The sequence below is a fragment of the Castor canadensis genome, chromosome 5 (assembly GCF_047511655.1).
Source record: "Castor canadensis chromosome 5, mCasCan1.hap1v2, whole genome shotgun sequence".
Classification (NCBI taxonomy): Eukaryota; Metazoa; Chordata; class Mammalia; order Rodentia; family Castoridae; genus Castor; species Castor canadensis.
The window spans coordinates 153,696,891-153,718,000 of NC_133390.1; the positions used below are offsets into that span (position 1 = coordinate 153,696,891).

At 46.4% G+C, this 21,110-nt stretch overlaps 1 protein-coding gene across 1 annotated transcript in view; it reads right to left on the reverse strand.

Annotated features, from left to right (window-relative positions):
- Positions 1-14,972: 14,972 nt before the first annotated feature.
- Tgm3 (transglutaminase 3) overlaps positions 14,973-21,110 on the reverse strand; it is a 42,133-nt gene continuing 35,995 nt past the window's right edge. The window contains exons 11-13 of the mRNA XM_020173857.2: positions 20,479-20,636; positions 15,887-16,020; positions 14,973-15,586 (exon numbers count right to left, since the gene is read on the reverse strand). Coding sequence (XP_020029446.2) covers positions 15,439-15,586; positions 15,887-16,020; positions 20,479-20,636 — 440 coding nt within the window. The 3' untranslated portion in view covers positions 14,973-15,438. The remainder of the gene's footprint in view (positions 15,587-15,886; positions 16,021-20,478; positions 20,637-21,110) is intronic.

A 21,110-nucleotide genomic window follows, 5' to 3' on the forward strand; every position in this document is an offset into this window, starting at 1 on the left:
GAGGTGAAGGAGGGTGAATATGGTTAATGTACTTCTTATACTTGTCTGAAAATAGAACAATGACGCCTGTTGAAATTGTTTTAACTAGGGGAGGAGAGAAATGAGGGAGAAGGATGGAGGTGATAAACCTAAGGTACGTTGTAAGCATATACAGAAATTTCACAATGAAACCCCTATACAAAGAACGTATGCTAATAAAAATGTTTGAAAAAAAAAAACCCAAACTGTCTCTTCATACAATATGAACTGATCAACATAGTTTTCTAATTATTGCTTTATGCCGTGTTTTAGAAATTTGGTTTTTAAAAATTGTGGTAAAATATACAAAACATGAAACTTCCTATCTGAACTGTCTTTAAACGTACAGTCGAGGCTTCAGTACCTTCACAGTCATGAGCAAGCGCCCTCCACATCCACCTGCAGAACTTCAGTCACCACGTAAAGCTCCCACCTGCGGCCGCTTCTCCCGGGCGCTGGCGCCCGCGGCCCCGCTCCGCCGCTCTGCACCTGCGCCTACCTCGTCTCAGTGGGACCGTAGCGTGGGGGCCACTGGGACCAGCTTATTTCACTTAGCACGATGCCCTCAAGCTTTATCCACTTTGCAGCCTATGTGGGAATCCGCGCCCCCCCTTTTAAAGGCTGAAGAATGTTCCATTGTGTATATGAAAACACTGACGTTTTTCAGTGGTCCACTCATAGACGCTTGGGTTGCCTCCACCTTTTGTCTCTTTTAACCATGCTGCTGTGAACACGCGTGTACGGATCAAACGAAAATTTACATCTAATTTTTGAGACAATATTACAGAGTCTCCTAGAGAGGCTGTACCATCCTATGTTCCTACAAACACAATAAGTGGATTCTAATTTATCCAAATTCTTTTTTTAAGGCAGTAATGGGATTTAAACTCAGAGTCTTGAGCTTGCTAGAAATGCTCTCTACCACTTGAGCCACAACCCCTAGCCCTTTTTGTTTTAGTTATTTTTAAATATGGCCTCGAGTTTATGCCCCGCAAGCCTGGACCATGAGCTTTCTTGCATAGGTGGGATGACAGGCGTGCACCAACGTGCCCAGCTTTTACTGATTGAGATAGGGTCTCATGAACTTTTTGCTCCGTCTGGACTCTAACTGCAATCCTTCCAGTCTTCATTCCGCTCCCCCACCCCCACCGCCACCCCCATAGCTAGGATTACAGACGTGAGCCACTGTGCCCAGCCTGGTTTGATTTTTGAAATAGGGTCTTGCTAACTTTTTTTTTTTGCCTTGGTTGGTCTTGAATCATGATCTCTCATCTCTGCCTCCTCTGTAGCTGGGATTTAATTTCTCCAAATTCTTGTCAACTCTAGATACTTTCTGTTTTTAAAAAAATACTAGTCATCCTAATGGGTGTGAGGTTGTATCTTTTTGAGGTTTTAAATTTGTATTTCCTTTAAGATTAGTGATATCGGTCATTTGTGCATCTTTACAATTTAAAATTCTTTTTATTCTTGAATTTTAAGGGCTCTTTATTCTGGATGCCAATTCTTTATCAGCTATGTGATGTGCAACTATCTTCTCCCATTCTGTGGGTTGGCTTTGTGCTCTGTTGAAAGTGTCACAAATGTTTTAATCTTTGATAATGTTCCAATTTGTCTTTTTTTTTTTTTGGTGGGACTGAGGTTTGAACTTAGGGCTTTGTGCTTGCAAAGCAGGCACTGTACGGCTTGAGTCACACTTAGTTTACTTTGCTCTGGTTATTTTGGAGATAGGGTCTCCTGAACTGTTTACCCAGGTTAGCTGAATGGTTTGGGTACCCTTGTCATAAGTCACTTAATTGTGTGTGTCTTCACATATTATTATACTTATTTTGGGCTCTCTATTCTATGCCATTTGTCCATTTGTCTGCTTTTAGTGACAAAAACACACTGTTTTGATTACTATAGCTTTTTCAAAATTTTTTTTCAAATTTCCTATTTGAAAATTTAAATAGAAGAAAAAAGAGTTACAAAAAAACACATATGTACTGACTTTTTGATTTACCCGTGTACCTGACTTTTCAGTGCTCTTTATTCTTTGTGTGTATTCATGTTACTGTCTAGTTTCCTTTTATTTCTGGATGAAGGACTCTTCTCCAGATTTCTAGTAGGGCAGGTGTCTTAATCTCTTCTTCATTTTTGAAGGTAATTTTAATGGTGGTGGAAGGTTTGGTTGCTAGTCTTTCTCTTTCAGTGTTTTGAAGATGTCATCCCATTACCTTCTGGGCTCCATGTTTCTGGCATGAAGTCAGATTTTAATCTCAGTGAGGACCCCTGTATGTGGTGAATCATTTTCTCCTTGGTTTCCAGATTTTCTCTTTGTGCAATTTGATTATGATTGATTTTTTTTTTTTTGGTGGTACTGGGGTTTGAACTCAAGTTCTCACACTTGCTAGGCAGGTGCTCTACTGCTTGAGCCACTCTGTCAGTCCTTTTTAGTGTTGGGTATTTTTGAGATAGCGTTTCTCAAACTATTTGCCTGGGACTGGCTTCCAACTGCCATCCTCCTGATTATTATTTGGTTTAAATATGTATCACCTTAAGTTTATCCTACTTGGCGTTCATTGAGTTTCTTAGGTTCATGGATTAGTATTTTTGTCAAATCTAGAAAGTTTCCATTCATAGTTGTTCAAATAGTCTTTTAACGTATTTCCCTCATCTCCTGAAACTCCCTTCGGCTGTGTGTTGATAGGCTTCATGGTGCCACACAGGTTTATTTTCTTTATTCCTTTTTCATTCTGTTCTTCAGATGAGGTCATATAAATGGACTCATCTTTCTAGTCATTCCTTCTTCCTTTTTGCCATCTGAAATTTCCTGATGGACCCCTGTAGTTAAATTCTTATTTTACGTATGGTTGTGAAAATTCATCATACTTTTCAACTTCAGAATTTCCACTTGGTTCTTACTTATCATTTTTATCCCTTTATTGATATTCTCTGTTTGGTCAGACAGTATCCTCATACTTTGCTTCAATTCCTAGATGTGCTTTCCTTTAATTCTTTCAACATATTTTAACGTCTTTGTCTGGTAAGTCCAAAGTCTGGTCCCATTTGCGGGACAGTTTTAATTGAATGCTTTCTTTTCCAGTATTGGACATTTTTTCCTGTTTCACATGGCTTATAATTTTCATTGAAAACTGGACATTCTAGATACTGTAATGTGTCCATTCTGGAACTCATTTTTCCACATTTTTTCTATATTGTTGTTTTTTGTCTCTGGTCAGTTGGTTTAGTGATCAGCTAATGATTAGTCAGAGTTTCCCTTAAATTCCTTGAGTGGTAAGGTAAGTCTTTGTACCCTTTGCCAAGAGGGTCTGTGAGTACATTAGGGACCACCTGCATCACTTGGGCAGTTTTACAGGTGCTTTACCAGTAAAGCTTCACACCTGCCGGATGTGAAGTACTGGGAGTCTATTTGGTTCCTAGAGCAAGCACATACCCCTGCATGTGACACAGCCTCCTACATCCTCAGGAATATGTCAGATTTTTTTGATGTGTATATTTTACTCCCAGGATCTCAAAGTTTCTCCCAGGCTCTTATTTGACCAAACTGATATCCCTATGCCGGGAAGCTGTTGCTGTTTCCTCCAACACCTGGGGACAGGGCTTTTCCTACAAAGCTAACTCCATGTCAAAGTAAATAAGGACAACATCCTCTGGGTGGAGCTTTGAGCTTCTCCAGGGACCTACAGGATGAATCAAATGGTCACTGTGCTCTGGGGATGGAACTGTTCGGGAAGCTCTAACCCTGGTCTGTCCCTCTGGTGACTAGAGGCTACTGATTTTGCAGAAACAGTGTCTGTGAAGCTTCCAGGTTTTAAGGATTCCACCAAGAAATGGAAGTGGAGGGGACAGGTGAGTCACAAGTCTGAAAGTCCCAGCGCATAGCTGAGCTTAAGCATTTTTTCTTTTACTCTCAGGTTGTTGCAATTATGAATAATTACAAGGCTACAGTGAAAGTAGTTTTAGACAATTTTTGTCAGTGTTTCCTTTGCTTTGGGGAGGTCCTCAATCCTGAATTTCCATCTCCAGAGCATGCCTTTTTATCTATGTACATATTGTTTTTGAAGGACTGGTAATTGGACTCAGGCTTACACCTTGAGCCACTCTGCCAGCCATTTTTTGTGATGGTGTTTTCGAGATAGGGTCTTGCAAACTATTTGCCTGGGCTGGCTTCCAATCATGATCTTCCTGATGTCTGCCTCCTGAGTAGTGAGGATTACAGGTGTGAACCTCTGATGTTTGGCCGGACATCTTTTTAATATGGATAATTTCAAACATGTACAAAAGTAGAGAGAAAAGGATACTGCAGGTTTCATGTACCCAGCAAGCCAGTTTCGGCAGTATTAACCATGGCCAATTTTGTTTTATTTTCTCGTATCCTGCTTCCCGAGGATGCAGATCATAAGGCAAAGACACGTGGATCCCTCACTAAGGAGGGCGTTCCAGAGGGAGAGCCAACTAGGCATGACATGGAGGGAAACACAACCAAGTGCAACTTCATGCACTTGAGAAGCCATCCTAAGCTGCGTCTCAGGTCTTTGTATCCTGGTGAGAAAGGAGGAAGAGCACATCCATTGAGCCCTGTGTCCCTTTGCTGGGACACTTAAGCACAGGGCATAAGTGCTCTGCACTTCTAGTTGCGCATGTGCAGATGTCCAGCGGGGTCCTCGGCATCAGAAGGAAAGTCATGGACAAGAAACGGAGAGTACAAGGCGCAGGGACAAGGAGAGAGGCTGTCGGATCCTGGAGTCAGTTCCTGCCACAGTGACTGGGACAAGCGGCAGATGATGCCAGGAGGATTTGGGGCATCTGATCCACATCCATATTCTACCCCAACGCCCTGTCCCCCTCCCTTGTTGGATTGAGACATGCATTTTTAACGAGCTTCCCAGGTGCTTTTAATGCACTCTCCAGGGCGTTGGTCCTCACTCTTCATTGCTCTTGGAAGTCACTGATAGTTTGGAGCCTGGCATTGTCTGGTCGTTAAATTCTGCAGGCTGGTTCTAGTCTAAGGCTCCCTCTGCTGGTAATCTCTAAGACGGCAGCAGGCTCTCCCCAGTCCTTGGCAGCCTTGGGTTTGCATCTGTCCTTGGGATTCATCAGAGAAGGGGACTCTCTGCTCTGCTCTAGGAAAACCCTCATTTCAGTGTCTTGAAATGAGCCTCAGTGTTGCATCTCCCTAGTGTCACGGACTCGGCCTGCGTCAGTTCAGAGGGGAACTCAAATCTCACCTCCTTCTAATGTCCTCTCAATGACTTCCAGGCAGAATGCATTGTGTCCTTCCTGGTTCTCTCAAATCCTGGTGACATGGGGGAGGAGTGAGGAACCACTCTTCCTGAGAAGATGCTTTGTCCCATGCATAACCTCCAACAGTAAAAACTAAAGCTGAGTTTACGGAAGCACGTACTATCTGCCAGGCACTCACTGTTCCAAGTACTCAACTCACTAACTCACCCATTGTCACAACTCTGTTAGGTTGGCACCATTATATCTGCTTTGTACAAAGGAGGAAACTGAGGCAAAGAGAGTTTAGTAATTGGTGTAGTCATACAGTCAGTTAAGAGGCAGTGCCAGGACCCCAGGGCTTGGCTCGTACAGCAATCATTAGGTACACCGTTACTGTGCGCAGATGCTCTGAGCTACCTAACTTGGATGAGCTACCTAACTTGGATGACTGCATTTTATTTTGCAGGTGAGAAGCTGGGGTTCAGCGAGCAGGAATAAGAGAATGGAGCCAGCTGGGTCTGCCTGTCTCATGCTCAGCCAAGGGGCCTCTTGGCAGAATCTACCAAGTCTGTCCAATGGACTACCTGGATCAGATACCTCTGGATGTCATAAGAATCATTCCTCATGATTATCAGCCAGCTAGCTTGGGGATGGGTTGTGAGAATCTGCACTGATTTCATTTTTCAGACTCTGCATTTTAATAAGTATCCCCTGTTGATCCTAATTCTCACAAAAGTTTGAGAAATCTTACTGCCCTGCCTCCATCTCACCACCCCCCTCCCTAATCTGATGGAGTACATCCTACCAGCCATTGTACTTCACATAAAAATTACCTAAGCATGGATCTGTCTCCCTCTATAATGGCTTTCTCTGCAAGTAACCGACACTCTGACAACCGTGGCTTAAAATCCAAAGCTCTTCATCGTTTATTAAATGAAATGTCCAGAATTAGACATTCTTAAGACCAGTGTAGCAGCTCAGAAGTGCCATTAAGGGCTTAGTTCTTTCAATCTCTCTGTTCCACTGCCCTTGACTGTTTGCTGTTCTTCATGCTGGTTGCTTTATTGTCACAAAATGGCTGCTGCAAATTCAGGCATCCTGCCCAGACTTTCTGGCAGTGAGGGTAGGGTTGCATGAATTTGGCTCAGCGAAAATATTCTCACCTGTAATTTTTATCTGGGAGCTGGTGGCCAAGAATAAGAGAGGGAAGTATGGACAGAAACAAGTAAACACAATAGTTCATGACTTCAAGGAGCTCTGTTATCTACTAACAAGGAGCCAGACAGAAGCAAGTAAACAAACAAATCAAATCCAGATGGACTGTGATGATTGTGTTTCAGGCAGTCTGGGAGTTTCCCAAGTCCTTCCTGTATTTTCTCCTGTTCTCCATCCAGACTCAGTTCCATTGCTGCCCCCTCAGGTCTTAACTGAAACACAATGCCACATAGAGTGCTCTCTTTCTGGAAGGGAGTGGTGCCTTAGGCCAAATCTGGCTTGCCTCCCTTGCACTTACTGAAACCTGTCTGGATTTGACTTGTTTGTTTACTTGCTTCTGTCTGGCTCCCTGCTGGTACATAAGTTCCTGAGGCCACGTGCAGAGCATCGTGCCTGACCCTGTGGAGTGATGTTCAGTGGCCCTATTTGACAAGTGCATGCAGGGATGGTTAAAGAAGCTTGTTTTGACAGGGACTGGCTTGGTAGTCACTAGATGAACCAATAAGCTCGCATTCTTTCCTCCAGAGTCACCTGGAGTCTTTAGTTCTGCTCCTGGGGATCAGTGGGCCCCTCACTGACTGTGAGAGGGCATCGTGAAGAGAAAGCCCAAGTTTAAACAGAGTCACAGACTTGTGTCTGCCTTGGATGGGAAGGGTGCTAGCCTCAGCAAACAGACACCACCAGGCACAACAGGGAGCAGTAATAAAATATTTAGACTAAAGGCTGTAATTGGCTGTAATGTCTGTGCATAGTGCCTACTTAAACATTGATAACCCTGGAAATAATAGAGGAGACGTTCATGACACCCAGGAATTATCCACCAGGCTGAGGTGTGTCAGGGCTCACTCCTGTCACCATTGTGTACAACAAAGCACCCAAAAACTCAGGGGTGAAAAACATTCACTTATTATTCTTATAGGTGGGGATTTGGGACCAGGCACGGTGAGATGGCCTGGCCTGGCTCTGTGCCACAGAGCCTCAGCTTGAGGGCAAGGGTTGAGGATAACTCAGGGCCCCGGGCTCTTTTACACACACGTGTGTGGGCTGCCTCTGGCTGTGGGCTGGAACCCCTGCACAAGGCCACTGACCTGGGCTTCTTCACAACATGACAGCTAGGTTCTAAGGACGAGTGCCCTGAGAGAGAGTGAGGTGGAAGCCATGTTCCTTTTATAACTTATCAGAAGTCACGTGACATGCCTTCTGTTGCCTTCTTCTAGATAATACACTCTCAAAGGACAGCCCAGGTTCCCAGGGGGTGGGAACAGAACTCCACCTTTGGATGGAATTTAGAAGAGAATGTGGAATTAGAAATATTTCTGTGACAAATTTTGGAAAGCATAATCTACTCCAGGGCCTCTCCTATTCTACCTGACCAAATTGGAATTAATGCTGGCCAACCTGGATCAGGCTTTTTCCAGTCCCCACCCACCCACCTCTCAGCTGCATGTAAGTCAGGTTCATCAGTGCCTGCCCGTCCTCTTGTCTCTCCCCGCTTCAGGGTCCAAGGCCCTATGCCTGGACTTGAAGAAGCTTTAACATCCTTCCAGGCTAACGTGAGAAGGCCTCCCTGACTGCCTAGACTCCCAGCTGGGCCTCAGGTCTTCTTTGTCTCTTGAACCTGATCTTCCTCCCAGGAAGTGCTGGGTGGACTGCTGAACCCTTGGGAACTCAACCAAAGAAGGTGCAGCTTTGGCTCCTGAGGCTTGGGCCAGGGTCCCAGTATGGAAATTAGGGAGTCAGACATAGAGAAGTGGCTGATGGAGGGCCAGAGTAAGCCTGGAGGGAAGGTAAAGAACCTCCCAGTGCCCCAGGGCCTGCCTGGTGGAGGAGGAACAGCAGAGCTGGGCTCCTGGGGACCTGGCATCACTAAAATGCTCAGGCTAAAAGATGCGGGCATCAGTTGCCTCCCTTTTGCCTGCACCACTTCGGCATATCTCGTGGGCTCTGCCTGTCCTTCTTAGCCCACCCATTGCTGCCATCCTGGTCCACGCCATCACCACGCACAGTACCTGGAATGTTATAGCAGCCTCATCCATGGGCTCCACATAGAAGTCAGCAAGAACTTGTCACTTCTGTGCTCAAAACCCTCTGGGCTTCCCATCACATTCAGAATAGAAGCCAAGGTTCTCACAAGGGCTTGGGAGGCCCTGCAGGAGCTATGTTTCCTTGTCACCTCCTCTGTATTCCCCTCTGATCGCCCTCATCCTCCCTGCTCCTCTCTGGAGCATTTGTTTGGCATTCGTACCAGGCATACTTCACTTTGGGGCTTTGTGCCCCTGCTCTTGGAACACGCTCCTTTATAGTTTCACCTGATTTTCCTCCTAGTTCTTGTTCATAATTCATAGTTCATGACCTAAATATCAACTTTCCAAGGGCCTGCCCTGCCCAGTCCCTCTTCCACATATACTCCCATTCTGACTTCTATTCATCTGTGTATAAATCATTGCTTGTATTTGTATTTTGTATTTATTTGATTACTCACTGTATCATCTTCACCCCACTACAGCCCTCCCAATTCCTGAGACTACAAACTTCCAGAAAGGACAAGTCATCACTGCTGAATCCACAACCTGGTCACAGCAGGAACTCATTAACCACTTGTCATTCAATAAAATCTTGCCCATGGAATTTAATGACCTGGTGATCCTAGGCAGTGACATGTTACAGGGTAAAACAAATTGTTTTGCTTGTGTGATTACTCAAATCTTTCTGTTGAGTTAGGCTCCCAATCCTCACAAGTATTTCAGGCTGAAGAACTGACCATTTACAAATGCCTGCAATTCTCTCATGGACCAGCAGGCGGTGCTCCACTCTCATCTCTACACACTTACAAATGGGCAACAGTTGCCACCTCTGCCAGAAGGAGTGGGAGAAGGGGAATTGTCTATTTTTTGAAACTCCTTTGTATGATTATATACTTAAGGAATTTTTATGTTGTGAACGTGATACATAAAAGTATTTCAATGTGTCTTAGCATATTTAAGTTTCATTAGAGAGGAAGATAATTTACTACAGAGTAGATATACAGTCTGAGTATTTAGTCTTTAAGTAACAAAAAGTAATACAATAAGTAAAAAAAAAAAAAAGCAGCACTACTGTAAATAATAAGTACTATTTTATTTTGTTCCAGATCAGGCCCTGTTAGTGATGTCTTCTGAGGCAGCTGAAGGTGCAGGTTTAGTTAGTGAAAGTCAGAAACACAGCTCATCTGAGGGGTGTGAGACTGACAGAAGTGCTGCATTAACACACCACTGTCATCACAGTTTTGTACTGCACACATGATGGCCTTGTGGAGGGATGATGTTTTGAGCTTACCATGTGAGGTCACTGAATTTATGTTGCTATAGTTTGGATCTTGAAAGTCCCCAAAGGTCCACATGATAAAGATTTAGTCACCACCCCACAGGAGGAAGGGGGTAGAAACTTTAAGAGACAGGATCCAGTGGGAGGTCGTTAGGTCTTTGGGGGTGTATCCTTGAAGTGGTTAGTTGGACCTTGCCTTCCTCCTTGCTCTCTGTTTTGCATCATGGCCATGAAGTGAGTGGTTTTGCTCCTGCTGTGATGTACTGCCTTACCTCAGGTCCAAAACAAGGGGCCAACGGATTATGGACTGCAGCTTGCAAAACTGCCAGCCAAAGTCAATTTTTCTCTTATAATGTGATTATCTCAGGGATTATATTACAGCAACTAAAAGCTGACCAACATACATATATTGTAATGTGATCTCACTAGATCTTCTTTATGCACATTCATTTATGTTTCCACTCTAGATTGGCAGCCATTGACAGATAAACAATTGCAGTAAAGTACTCCAGGTGATCATAAGGGTAATGGAAGGCTCGTACAAGAGCCAGGAATGAGAACTTGCTCCACGCCTCTATCTTCCTCTTGGTACAGGGGTGTAATAATGTCCACCCTTGAAGGTTACTGAAAGGAAAATTGATGTAAAGGCAGGGTCCCTGGTGCTGGCAGTCTCCAGGTTGAGTCCAGCTGCTGTGGCTGGTGTCACAAGGCAATTGTGATCAAAGTTGGGAAGGGGAGTGGCCTAGAGCCAGTGCAGGGAAGGTGAAGAGGCTGCTTCTGGGAAGAGGGACTTTTGGATCTCCTGCTGTTGATACCTCCTCAATAGGAATGAGAGAGATAGTAATGTTGCAGTTGCAGGAAATGAGGTTGTGAAGACGAACCCAGGGATGCCTGGGCAGGGCAGAGACACACTTCCTCAAGTTTCTGCGTGATTTGCCTGCCCAGGTCTTTGTAAACCAGTGATGGAATTTGCCACTGGGTACCTTTTAAGAGTCTGTGTAGGTAGCACTGCATAGCACACCGACCAGGCACTAGGGCCAGTCTACCTGTTGACGAGTTTCAGCTCCACCTTTATGAAACCAAGTAACTTGGGACCTCAGTCTTAGTCTCCCTCACCTGTAAAATGCGAATAATATTTGTGCTTTCCTTAAAGGATTGCTGGAAGGATTAAATATCTACAAGACACTTCAATCTCCATTGGGGATTAAACTCAAGGCTTTGTGCTCTTCTATTTGAGCCATGTCCTTTGTCCTTTTGCTTTTCATGCTAACTGTGCCTGGGCTGGCCTCCTGAGTAACTAGGATTATAGACCTATACTACTATGCTTGGCCTTCTTCTTCTTTTTTTTTTAATCAGGAAAGGAAATCTTACCCTAAAGAAAGATTTTCTTGGCTAGATTGGGTCCACTTCCAAAGCAATGACTGGTGAAGGAAGAGGGACATCATGATGGCTTGGGCTTTAGACCAATCAGAATTCATCCTCTGAGTCTGGCCATATTAACTTGGGTCTCAGATGAAACCAGGGTTCGATTGGCAAAGAAGAAGGAGAAAGAACTGAAAGTGACCAAAAGTGTCTGACACTCTATCATAGTGGCTTTGTTTCCAAAGGTAGACAGAGGGTTTGAACCCAGGTTTCTCCATTTCATAGCTCTGTGACTGTGTAAATGACTCAACTTCTCTGTGCCTCAGCTTCCTTAGTGGGAACATGGAGGATATTGTCATGAGTCGCACAGGTTTGTGGGGAGGATCAATGAGATATGGCATAAAAAGCACTTGGCTTGGGCCTGGCACATGGTTAACATTCTTAAGAGGCAGTGATGAGCTGTATGCTGGATTGCGTGACCTCTCCAAATGTGCAGGGTGGGGCTCAATAAGACTGACACTAAAACAAAGACTCCAAGGAGCTCCCACAAATCACACTGTGCAGGTGCACCAACACACACATGCATGGATGCACCAAACTGTCTGTGGACCCTTCACCTAGGTGCCGTGTGCAGAGATGTAGCAGGTCTGCTCTCCACCCCAGCTTCGGGGCCCTTTGTCAGACATGGAGGTGGGCTTCTCTGTGCTCCCTTCAAGAAAGAACTGTTAATCCACGGTGCAGAAAGCAGGGCTCCCACAGTGGGCACCTAAGTGACTCTGGACCTCAGCTTCGGAGCTGAGGCCACAATCTTCCAGGGTGGCACTTGTCATGACCAATCATGGCCAATTCTGTCCCATGTTGGCTTCTCCATGAGAAATCTTGGCACTACAGCTCCCTGTCAGGCTGGTGAGATTTTCCCAGAGTTGCACCATGGCTCCATCTCCCCAGCCCTTCTTCCTTCTGACTCTCCTTTCACACACATCAGACCCAATTCATGGTCTGAGGGTTCATCCTCTACATTTGTTACACTATTTTTTTTTTCATTAGGCATCACCTCCAATAAATCTCTTGTACTTCTATCCCAGCTTGGCATTCCCTAGTACCTAAATGATACATTCTATTTTTGCCTCAATGGATTCTCATTTTGACTCTTCACCAGGCTTGGATCCAGGTAACTGCTGCTTGGTTCTAAATGCTCAATCTGATGTCAAAGGGCAGAGGGCTCCACAGGCCAGCCTCAAGGCAGGCCAAGGTTTGGAAGGAGCAGAGTGGATTAAGGAAGCAGGGTCTGTCCTGGGAAAAGGTCTCTTCCCTCTTTTGGTGTCTGTAGGAAGCAATTTCTCTCATGCAGGTTCTCAATTTCTCTCTGGCTCTGGGCAGGTGGTGGGGCTTACCTGATGAATAGATTGGACAGAATAACTGAATCTGAGTGACTCGATTTTACCTTTGGCCTTCTTGGCTCAGGTAAAACCCCTTGGTTCATCTGGGTCTCTTGCACACCCCATCCAGTACTGCCCACATGGGGGAGGATGGGGTAGTGGAGGCTCCTAGCTATGTACCTTGCTGTAGCAATAGAAATTCTGGATATTAGCTGTATAAAAGATCCCCAGCTCATGACCACACTTCCCTGCTTCCCTTGTAACTAGCTGTGGCCACATAACTAAGTTCTGCCTAATGGAATGTGAGCAGAAGTAAGTGAATAATTTCTTTTTCTTTTTCTTTCTTGTGTGTGTGTGTGTGTGTGTGTGGTTGAACTCAGGACTTTGAGCTTTGCTCTACTGTTCGAGCCACACCTCCAATTCGTTTATATCTGGTTATTTTTTGAGATAGAGTTTTGCTTAGGCCCTTCTGGACTTTCATCCCCCTGTTTTAGGTTTCCTGATGTAGCTGGGATGACAGGTATGAGCCACCAAGCCCAGCTTTTTTTTTTTTCTGTTGAGATAGGATCTCACAACCTTTTTTTTTTTTTTGCTTTGGGGTTAGCCTAGAACCACAAACCTAATATCAGCCTCCCAAGTAGCTAGGATTACAGAAGCGAGCCACTGGCCCCTGGCTCAGAAATGAATAATTTTAAATGTCAACTCTCAGACTGTTCCTTTGATGAGAAAGAGGATGCCCGACTGGTTTTTTTCTTTCTTCCTATTGGAAAGAGTTGGACATCATGCCTGCAGCTGGGATAGCAATTGTAAACCTCAGGTGGAAGTCACCAGTAGAAGATTGCAGAGAGAGTAAAAACACAAAAGGATCATGGATCCCTGAACTGCCTCTCTGCAGCAGAGACTCAGGGCCCCCACTGTGCTCAGCCACCTGAGTCAGGGCTTGGGGACAGTTCCTGGGAGAGTTTGTCATGAGGAGCAAATGTGGCCATGGATTCTGATGCTGACCTTCTCCAGGGGAACTGTGGAGGTGGGAGCAGGGGGAGGCATCAGTGGGACCAGTGGGCCCCTGAAGGGAAACTGGGCTCCAGCTGTCACAAATGTACCACTACATTTTTCTAGGGCAGGTAGTGGTTTGTGCTTCCAGGGCCAGAGCGAAGGGCCACATTGCCCATGTCAGGGAACGTGCCATGTAGAAAGGCTGCATTTAAACTCTGGCTCACATTGGACATCAGTGGTCATGTGTCAACTCACAGTGAAAGTGAACCTTTACCACTTTTCTGATGATTGCCTCCCTGCCTGCAGGATCAAACAACAAGAAGGAAGGAAGAAGGAAAGAGGAGGGAAGGAGGGAGGAAGGCGAGGAGGGCAGCGCCTGCTTCACAAGCACAGGGGTGACCTGAGCACAGCATAGGGAAGTGGCTTTGAGTTAGGCATGCATTGAAGTTTCTCCTTAGACAGAACTGGAAAATAAAGTAGAATGGCCAGAATGGGATTGAGCAGCACAAGTGACAGGAGAACTAGGGGATCTGGGGATCTGCTCTTTTTTATTTTTTAAGGGACAATGGGGAATTATCAGAACCTGTTTAAAGGCAGAGAAGGTTCCAGTTAGCAACGCTATGGCTGACCAACATGGCACATTCTCTCCTGGATTCAAGAAAAACGTGGCACAAAGGAGGTGCTATGGATTGAGGTTTTCCCCCAGGGCTCATATGTTGGATGTATGGTCCTCAGTGTGGCAATGTGAAGAGGTGGTGGGACTTTTAAGGCAGTGGAGTGATGGGACTTTTAGAAGGCCATTAGGTCATTGAGAGGTACTGATCTCAGGAGACAATAAGGTCATTCTTATGAGATCTCAAATTAATTCTCATGAGAGCAAATTTTTATAACAGAGCAGGACTGGTCCCTCCCCACTCTCTGGCTTTGTGACCGTTCCCCTCGTGCATATTCCTGCCATCTGCCATGAAGCCCTCACCAGAGCTGGTGCCATGCTGTTTGCACTTGCAGCCCCTGAAGTTGGTAGTTAAATAAGCTTCCTTTCGTTGGACATTTTCCAGTATCAGGTATTTTGTTATAGCAGCATAAAATGGACAATCATCAAAGGGAGGAACCCAGTGTGAACAGTGACTGGGCCACCAGCAGCAGCTGGCTTTGCCAAAGGGTTCCAGCAAAGACTCTGAAGTCATTTCTCACTCTGACACATGTAGGAAGGCCCTCAGCACATGAGAGGGCTTGGAGCTTACCATAACAAGGAAGGCTCATCTATTTTGGACCTTATATTAGAAAAATTTCTCAATTGGCTTGAAATATCTCCCTAGTTTTGCACCTGGAGCCCCACAGAACAACCCTACTCCCTATGGACACTGGCACACAGAAGGCATGGGCAAGTTCATCTCTCTTTAGGACAACATGACCCCAGCTCCTCTTTCTCCCCAACCACGTCAGTTGAAGCAGCAGTCTGGTGGAGTCAGCTGCTATGGAATCACACTGGTTTAACATTTATTTTAATTGTAAGGAAGTGAATGCTGTGGCCCATGATGAACCACTCCCTGCCCTTCATTGAGGCCTGAGGGAGGAGCAGGAAGGTCCCAGCTGCAGGTTGGGGGATCAGCAAACAGTCCAGACCGGCGTCTCCCCAATATGTGTTTGGAGAGTCCATCCCGCAACATGGTTGGGGATATGCAGAGTCACGGGCTCACAGAGCAGGCAGCTGTGGTGGGAGCGATCAGGGAATGTGCAAAAGTGATCAAGTCATAGGCCAGGGAGGACCCGGCCCCAGCCTAGGGGGTGGAAGAGTGGGAGTTTGCTGGAGGTCCATGTCTTGCAGCCTTGGGGACAGAGCTGGCTTCCCAGGCTGGTCAACATGGGCAGGGGTCTCACGCCCCAGGCGAGGCCTCCCTGCTCCATGTTACCCAAGTTTGTGAGGGGGCCACTGGGCCCTTCACTCAGCCACATCGATGGACAGCATGGCCTTGATTGCAGGAAACTTGTTGCAGGAGAAGTCAGCGAGCAGCTGCTTGGTGCCACTGCGAGTGGGCAGGATCTCGAAGCGGACCCGGGACTTCTCCTTGGGGCGCAGGGACGGTACCCTGATGGGGAAGGGCACAGGTCAGTGCTGATGTGAGATCCACAGGGCCCAGGCTGTGACCCCCAACTCCTGCTCTAGTGGGGGCTGCAGCTCTTAGCTCTGGTGACTAGGACTTCCCAGGAGTTCAAGTTTGGTGAATTCCCAACCAAATGTAAATGCAGATTCTTGAGTTCCAAGAGCTCCCAAAGAATGAAGACACCAGGCCAGAGGGTACTCTGTCTGGCCTGCCCAGGGGCTCTGGGCAGGACTTCCTGTCCCTCTCCTGCCATCCCCACACCGGCCACTCAGGCCTGAGACTCACTCAATCTTGAGGTTACCCCGCAGCAGGCCACTGCCCTCCACCATCAGCACACAGTCCTTCACTGGTTCGTCCAAGGGGTTGGAGAAAAGCATCTGCACATTCACAGGCTTCCGCACTTGAGCCTGGTCCAGAATCTGCCAGGGAGAGTGGCCATTGAGTCAAGAGGCTGGGTGACAGAACCGACCTGGCACCCGGTGAGGGCTGGGCAGGATGATGTGGGGATGGGGAAAATGCCACTGAAGACGTGGGAAGGGAGGGCCATTTATTTAGCCCTTGTAAATGCCAGGTGACCTCCCAGCATCCATGCAGGGACTTCCTGGACATTATCACTGTCCCCATGCTATGGATGAGAAACCTAGCCTCAGAGGAAGACGGGGCACCTTGCAGTGGCCAATAGCACCATTGCTTCGGCTCTGTTCATCCAGGAAGGGACAGTCTGTTTTGTGGGACAGTCCTGTCCCACTATCAGCCCTCAGAAGGTTAGGCAATTTCTCATGCTGAATTTAATAACATTAATTTTCTTTAACCTCCTGCTCATTGGTCCTGTTTTTTTTCCTTACAACATGAACCTCCCTTCCTGGGAGGCCCCATGGGTATTGAAGATGGGGACCACAGGTAAGAGGCTGCTTAGACCCAGGCTTAGAGTCATAGTCCCTTCCATCCAGACCACTCTTGTCTGATGACAGACACCCAATCTACTGATTTTCTTCTAAACTTCTGGAGTCCAGAATGTTCCTTTATGTCATGATGTGCTCTTGGCAAGGCTCCAACCCTGACCATACAGGGCTCAGACAAGGTGAAGCCAGGGTTTGGGGTCAGAAAAGGAAACTGGACTTTTCACAGCAAAAGACAAAAACCACTGTGCCTCTTCCAAGAATCAGCCTCAAATCTGGGCAGATGGAGCTGATAAAGCCGGACAATTATCTCTTATGTGATCTCCTAGCAGGGATCACATAAGATCATGGAAAGGAGCAAAGGTGGTTTGGAAATAATTGAAACTATATGGCTGATGGATTTCTCCCACTTTTGAGGGTCACTGGTAGTTGCTGGTTTTGTTAGTTTGATTTTTGTTTTTCTTGTCATTAGTTCTCACAGCAACCGTTTTACAGTGAAAAAGCTGAAGTTCAGTCTGATTCAATAACTTGGGAAATTCACACACTGGGAAACAGTGGGGCCCAGCTGGTTTCAAAGTTTTTGTTGTTTTTGACAGGCCTTGCAATACCTTCTAATAATTCGTGAATTATTTGTGAATAAATTGGAGCATGTTAGAAAGGATGATATGTACTGTCATTTCTCCCATGGAACTTGCTTAAATGTATGACACAACTTGCAGTGTGCTGCACCATCTTACGCAATTGGAATAAATGGTGCCCTATTGCTCTCATTACTATTTCAGATTTCCATGTATTTCTTTCTTTCCTACCCTCTCCCATGGACCTGAATCTATAAATGCAGCCCATGGAGAGGATGAGAGCCACAAGTCATGGATTTGAAGGTCATCACTCTTGAGAACTATATTCAGTTTTTATGTCTGATTCCAGGTCTAAGGTCCTCAATGCTAATTGCCAATCAAAGCCAGATAAGACAATGGGATTTTTACCCAAATTACTATCTTTTCATACAGATCACCTTCATGAGTTTAAGCACCTGTGCCCTGCTGAGCTATTCATTGATTCATTCAATCAAGACAAGAATGGTTCAGTTTTCTGGAGGCTTGAATAGAGAAGAGAGAATGCCTGAAAGAAGGAGGATCAGGTGCATTTTAAAGGATTCAACAAGAAAGTTCACAATGGCACACTTCTATTCTAGCCTGTGCATGTTCTGATTTCCTTTCTAAAGGAATTATGGTATCATTAAAGATAAATTAGACATGATGTAGAAATCCAAAAGATATAAAGTAAAAGTGTTGAATAAAAGACATGCTGGAGGCATGGCCCAAGTAGTAGAGTGTCTGCTTACCAAGCACAAGGACTTGAGTTAAAATCTCATTGCCACCAAAAAAAAAAGTAACAATCCTATGAGACTATGCATAAGGGTGTATGCCTGTAATTCAGCTACTTGAGAGGCAGAGATTAGGAGGATCTTAGTTTGAAGCCAGGTGGGGCAAAATGTTAGCAAGACTCCCATCTCTACAAACAAGCTGGGAATTGTGGTTCGTGTATGTAACCCCAGATATGGTGAATTATGAGGCGAGAGGATCAAGGACTAAGGTCAGCCCCAGCAAAAAGTGCAAGACCCTACCCAAAAAATAAAGCAAAAAAGGGCTAGGAGCTTGGCTTAAGTGGTAAAGTACCTGCCCAGCAAACTTGAGACCCTGAGTTCAAACTCCAGTACTGTCAAAAACAAAAAACCAAAACAAAAAAAAAACCAAAAAAACCCAAAAAGATAATGGGATAAGGAGGTTTGAGGCCAGTAGATAGGGAATGTAATGAGAAAAGACTAACTTCATTTAAATGCTGATCATTTTAAGGGAAAATGTTTTCATCCCTGGATGGCATCATTTCCTAGGCTCATGAGTTGGACTGGACACAGATATCCACCCATCCATTCTGTCAACAGAAATGGGAAGTTTCTTGAAAGTACCTTGTGAAGCAGAAGAGGCTGTCTCCAGGCAGGGAATATTCAGGGACTGACAATGACAGCTCTCCTCTCCAAAGGGAAGAACACCAGCCCAGAGCCACTAGCTCTATTCCAATCATGACCTGTGGAGGGCGCTGTTTCTGTTTTACAAACATTGGGTGTCTACTAAGATACTGTGTCAGGGGAGTCAGAACTTGGATAGCATGGGCCCTCCTAATTTTTTTTAGTCAGGTAGGGATTAAGTAATTGCACAAATAAAGCTATGATTTCAGTGGAGACAAATGCTATGAAGGAAGAGGACAGAAGGTTCTGAGGATGCAGAACTGGGGACCAGTTTTTGGGGCCAGGAAAGTCTTCCCTGAGAGAATGGCCCCCTGGGAGGAAAGTATTATCTTTTCCCTATGACTGAGTTAGAGCAACTGAAACTCAGTAAGGGGGCTTGCTTAGTGTCAGGGCTGATGAACCTGGGTCCCAGATCCAAGGTCCGTTTGGTTGGATGGCTTAACACTGGAACTGCAGCCTTTCTCTGGTGCCAGGTACTGGTTTCCTAGTCCCTGAGGAGGGACCCTTCCCACTGGGAAACAGAGTTCAGACCAGGACAGTGAGAGGGCACATTGTAGGCCAGCCACATGGGAGAATTGGACCCTGTATTAGAGTGTCACTCTGGGTCCCCTTGCCCTCTGAGATCAGGAACCTCTTTGTCTAGGGTGCAGCTTAGGGATGGGGAGAGTTAGGGCAGCCACAATTACCTGGCTCCTCCAGCAATGGTTTCTTGGACAAGAAAAGTCCAGTACTGGCCTGAGATGGTAGGCAGAGCAGATGAGAGACAGCCTGACTTGGAGGCTCTCCAGAGAGAGGAGAGATGCAGATGAGTCCTGCCTACATCTGATCTGTTCCACAAACAGTGGCTGGGCTGTGGCCACAGGTGTAATCGTCTCTGCCCACCGGTCTGCTTGTCCTAGTCCAGCCCTTTTCCCCTCAGGGCTGTGCTACCTGGCTCTGACATCTTCCACCTTGGGCTGGGGGTGGGAAAATAGAGCCCAAGACTAGAGGGTGGGGAACAGGCTTGCAGTTCACATGGGTGTTCCTGCTTAGTACTGAGGAAGAGACAGGGGTCACATGGGGCCTTCTGCAGATATGCAAGCCCCCACATGCCTGGGTTCCTGGGAAGGAGTCTGGGAGTGGATTGTGCAGGCAGACGCAAGCTCTGAAAGCAGAAAAGAAGGGGCCTTTTGTCTCAACCACCTTCAAGATGCTCTTGCTGGCAAGAGATTCCAAGAGTTGACTTGGGAAGGGCATGGACTAGAGTTCCAGGCCTGAGTTCTAGTCCTGACTCTGGCAGTAACCAGCTGCTCCACTCTCTCTGGACTTTGGTTTACTTCAGTGTGAATGACAGGGTACAAGAGCCTGAAAATATTCCTGTGAGTCCTTGATTTTGCAACATTGGCTCCAGAGAGTGGAGAGATGCAGGTGAGTCCTGCCCACATCTGATCTGTTCCACAAACAGTGGCTGGGTTGTGGCCATAGGAGGACACATGAGCTTTCCATGGACCCCGACCTGTGCCTCTCTGTGATTCCTGAGCATGGTGTCTAGTGTGATCCAGAAACAGCACATGCTCAGTAGCTGAGTGAGTGGGTGAAATGGACTGAAGAAGAGTCTCTCTAGCCTCTCCCTCTCCATTGATATTCCCAAGGGCTCTGAAATGGGAGCCAAATCAGGCTGGGAGCTTGGCTTGAGTGGTAGAACACTTGCCTAGAATGGAAGCCAAAGAAGCTGCCAGGCACATACATGTGCCCATTTGTCTCACCGGACAGAAAGTGAGAACATCATCTGCACAGAGCCTTTGGCCTGTCCACTTGTTGGAGACTGGGCTGGAGCTGAATCCAGTTCTCTGCCCCATCAGCTGGAAAGTCCTTTGCTTTGTGGGCTGGCAGAGCTGCAGCCCACGGGGGCTTGGGGGAGGGGGCGGTTCTTGGGAGCCAGGCCGACTGGAGGAGGCTGGCACTCTTACCTCCAGGGTCAGGGTGGGGTTGTCCAGGATGACATCCCGCTCCACTACCACCTCAGCCTCATCAGTCACCTTGCATACTGCTGTGGTCCGAATCATGTTGTCTGCCTTCAGGTACTTATCATACTGGGCATATGTGATCTTCACAGGATGTTGTACTTCTGGAAGGAGAAATGGGAACAGACGGAGTGAAGATGGGCTCTGAAACCTGCTGTAGAGTCAAGGCCGGCTAGCAGGAGGATCGGTAGCCCCAAGCTTGACTGAGCCCTCTGTGGGCCAGGCTCTATTCTGGGGGAGCTCCAGACCAGGACTAAGCCAGCCAGACAAACAGACTAAAAGGGTGATCTTTCAGGGTTGAAATTTATCTGCCCCTACCCCTAGTCCTGGAAAACATCGGAGGGCAAGTTTCCATGTAAGGAGCAGAGAGAAAAGAGGAAGAATATTAACTGATTGCCTAATGGCAGTAACAATAAGGATGACAACACTGTAGTAACTGGGAAGGGAAGCCAGGATACCGGCTAAATAAATGCCTAGAACTAGAACCTTCCCAGTCATCTAATAACCTGGGATTCCATTGCAACAGCATCTCTAGCTCCTGTCACTCCTCTGGGCTCTTCTGCTTTCAAATCATCCAC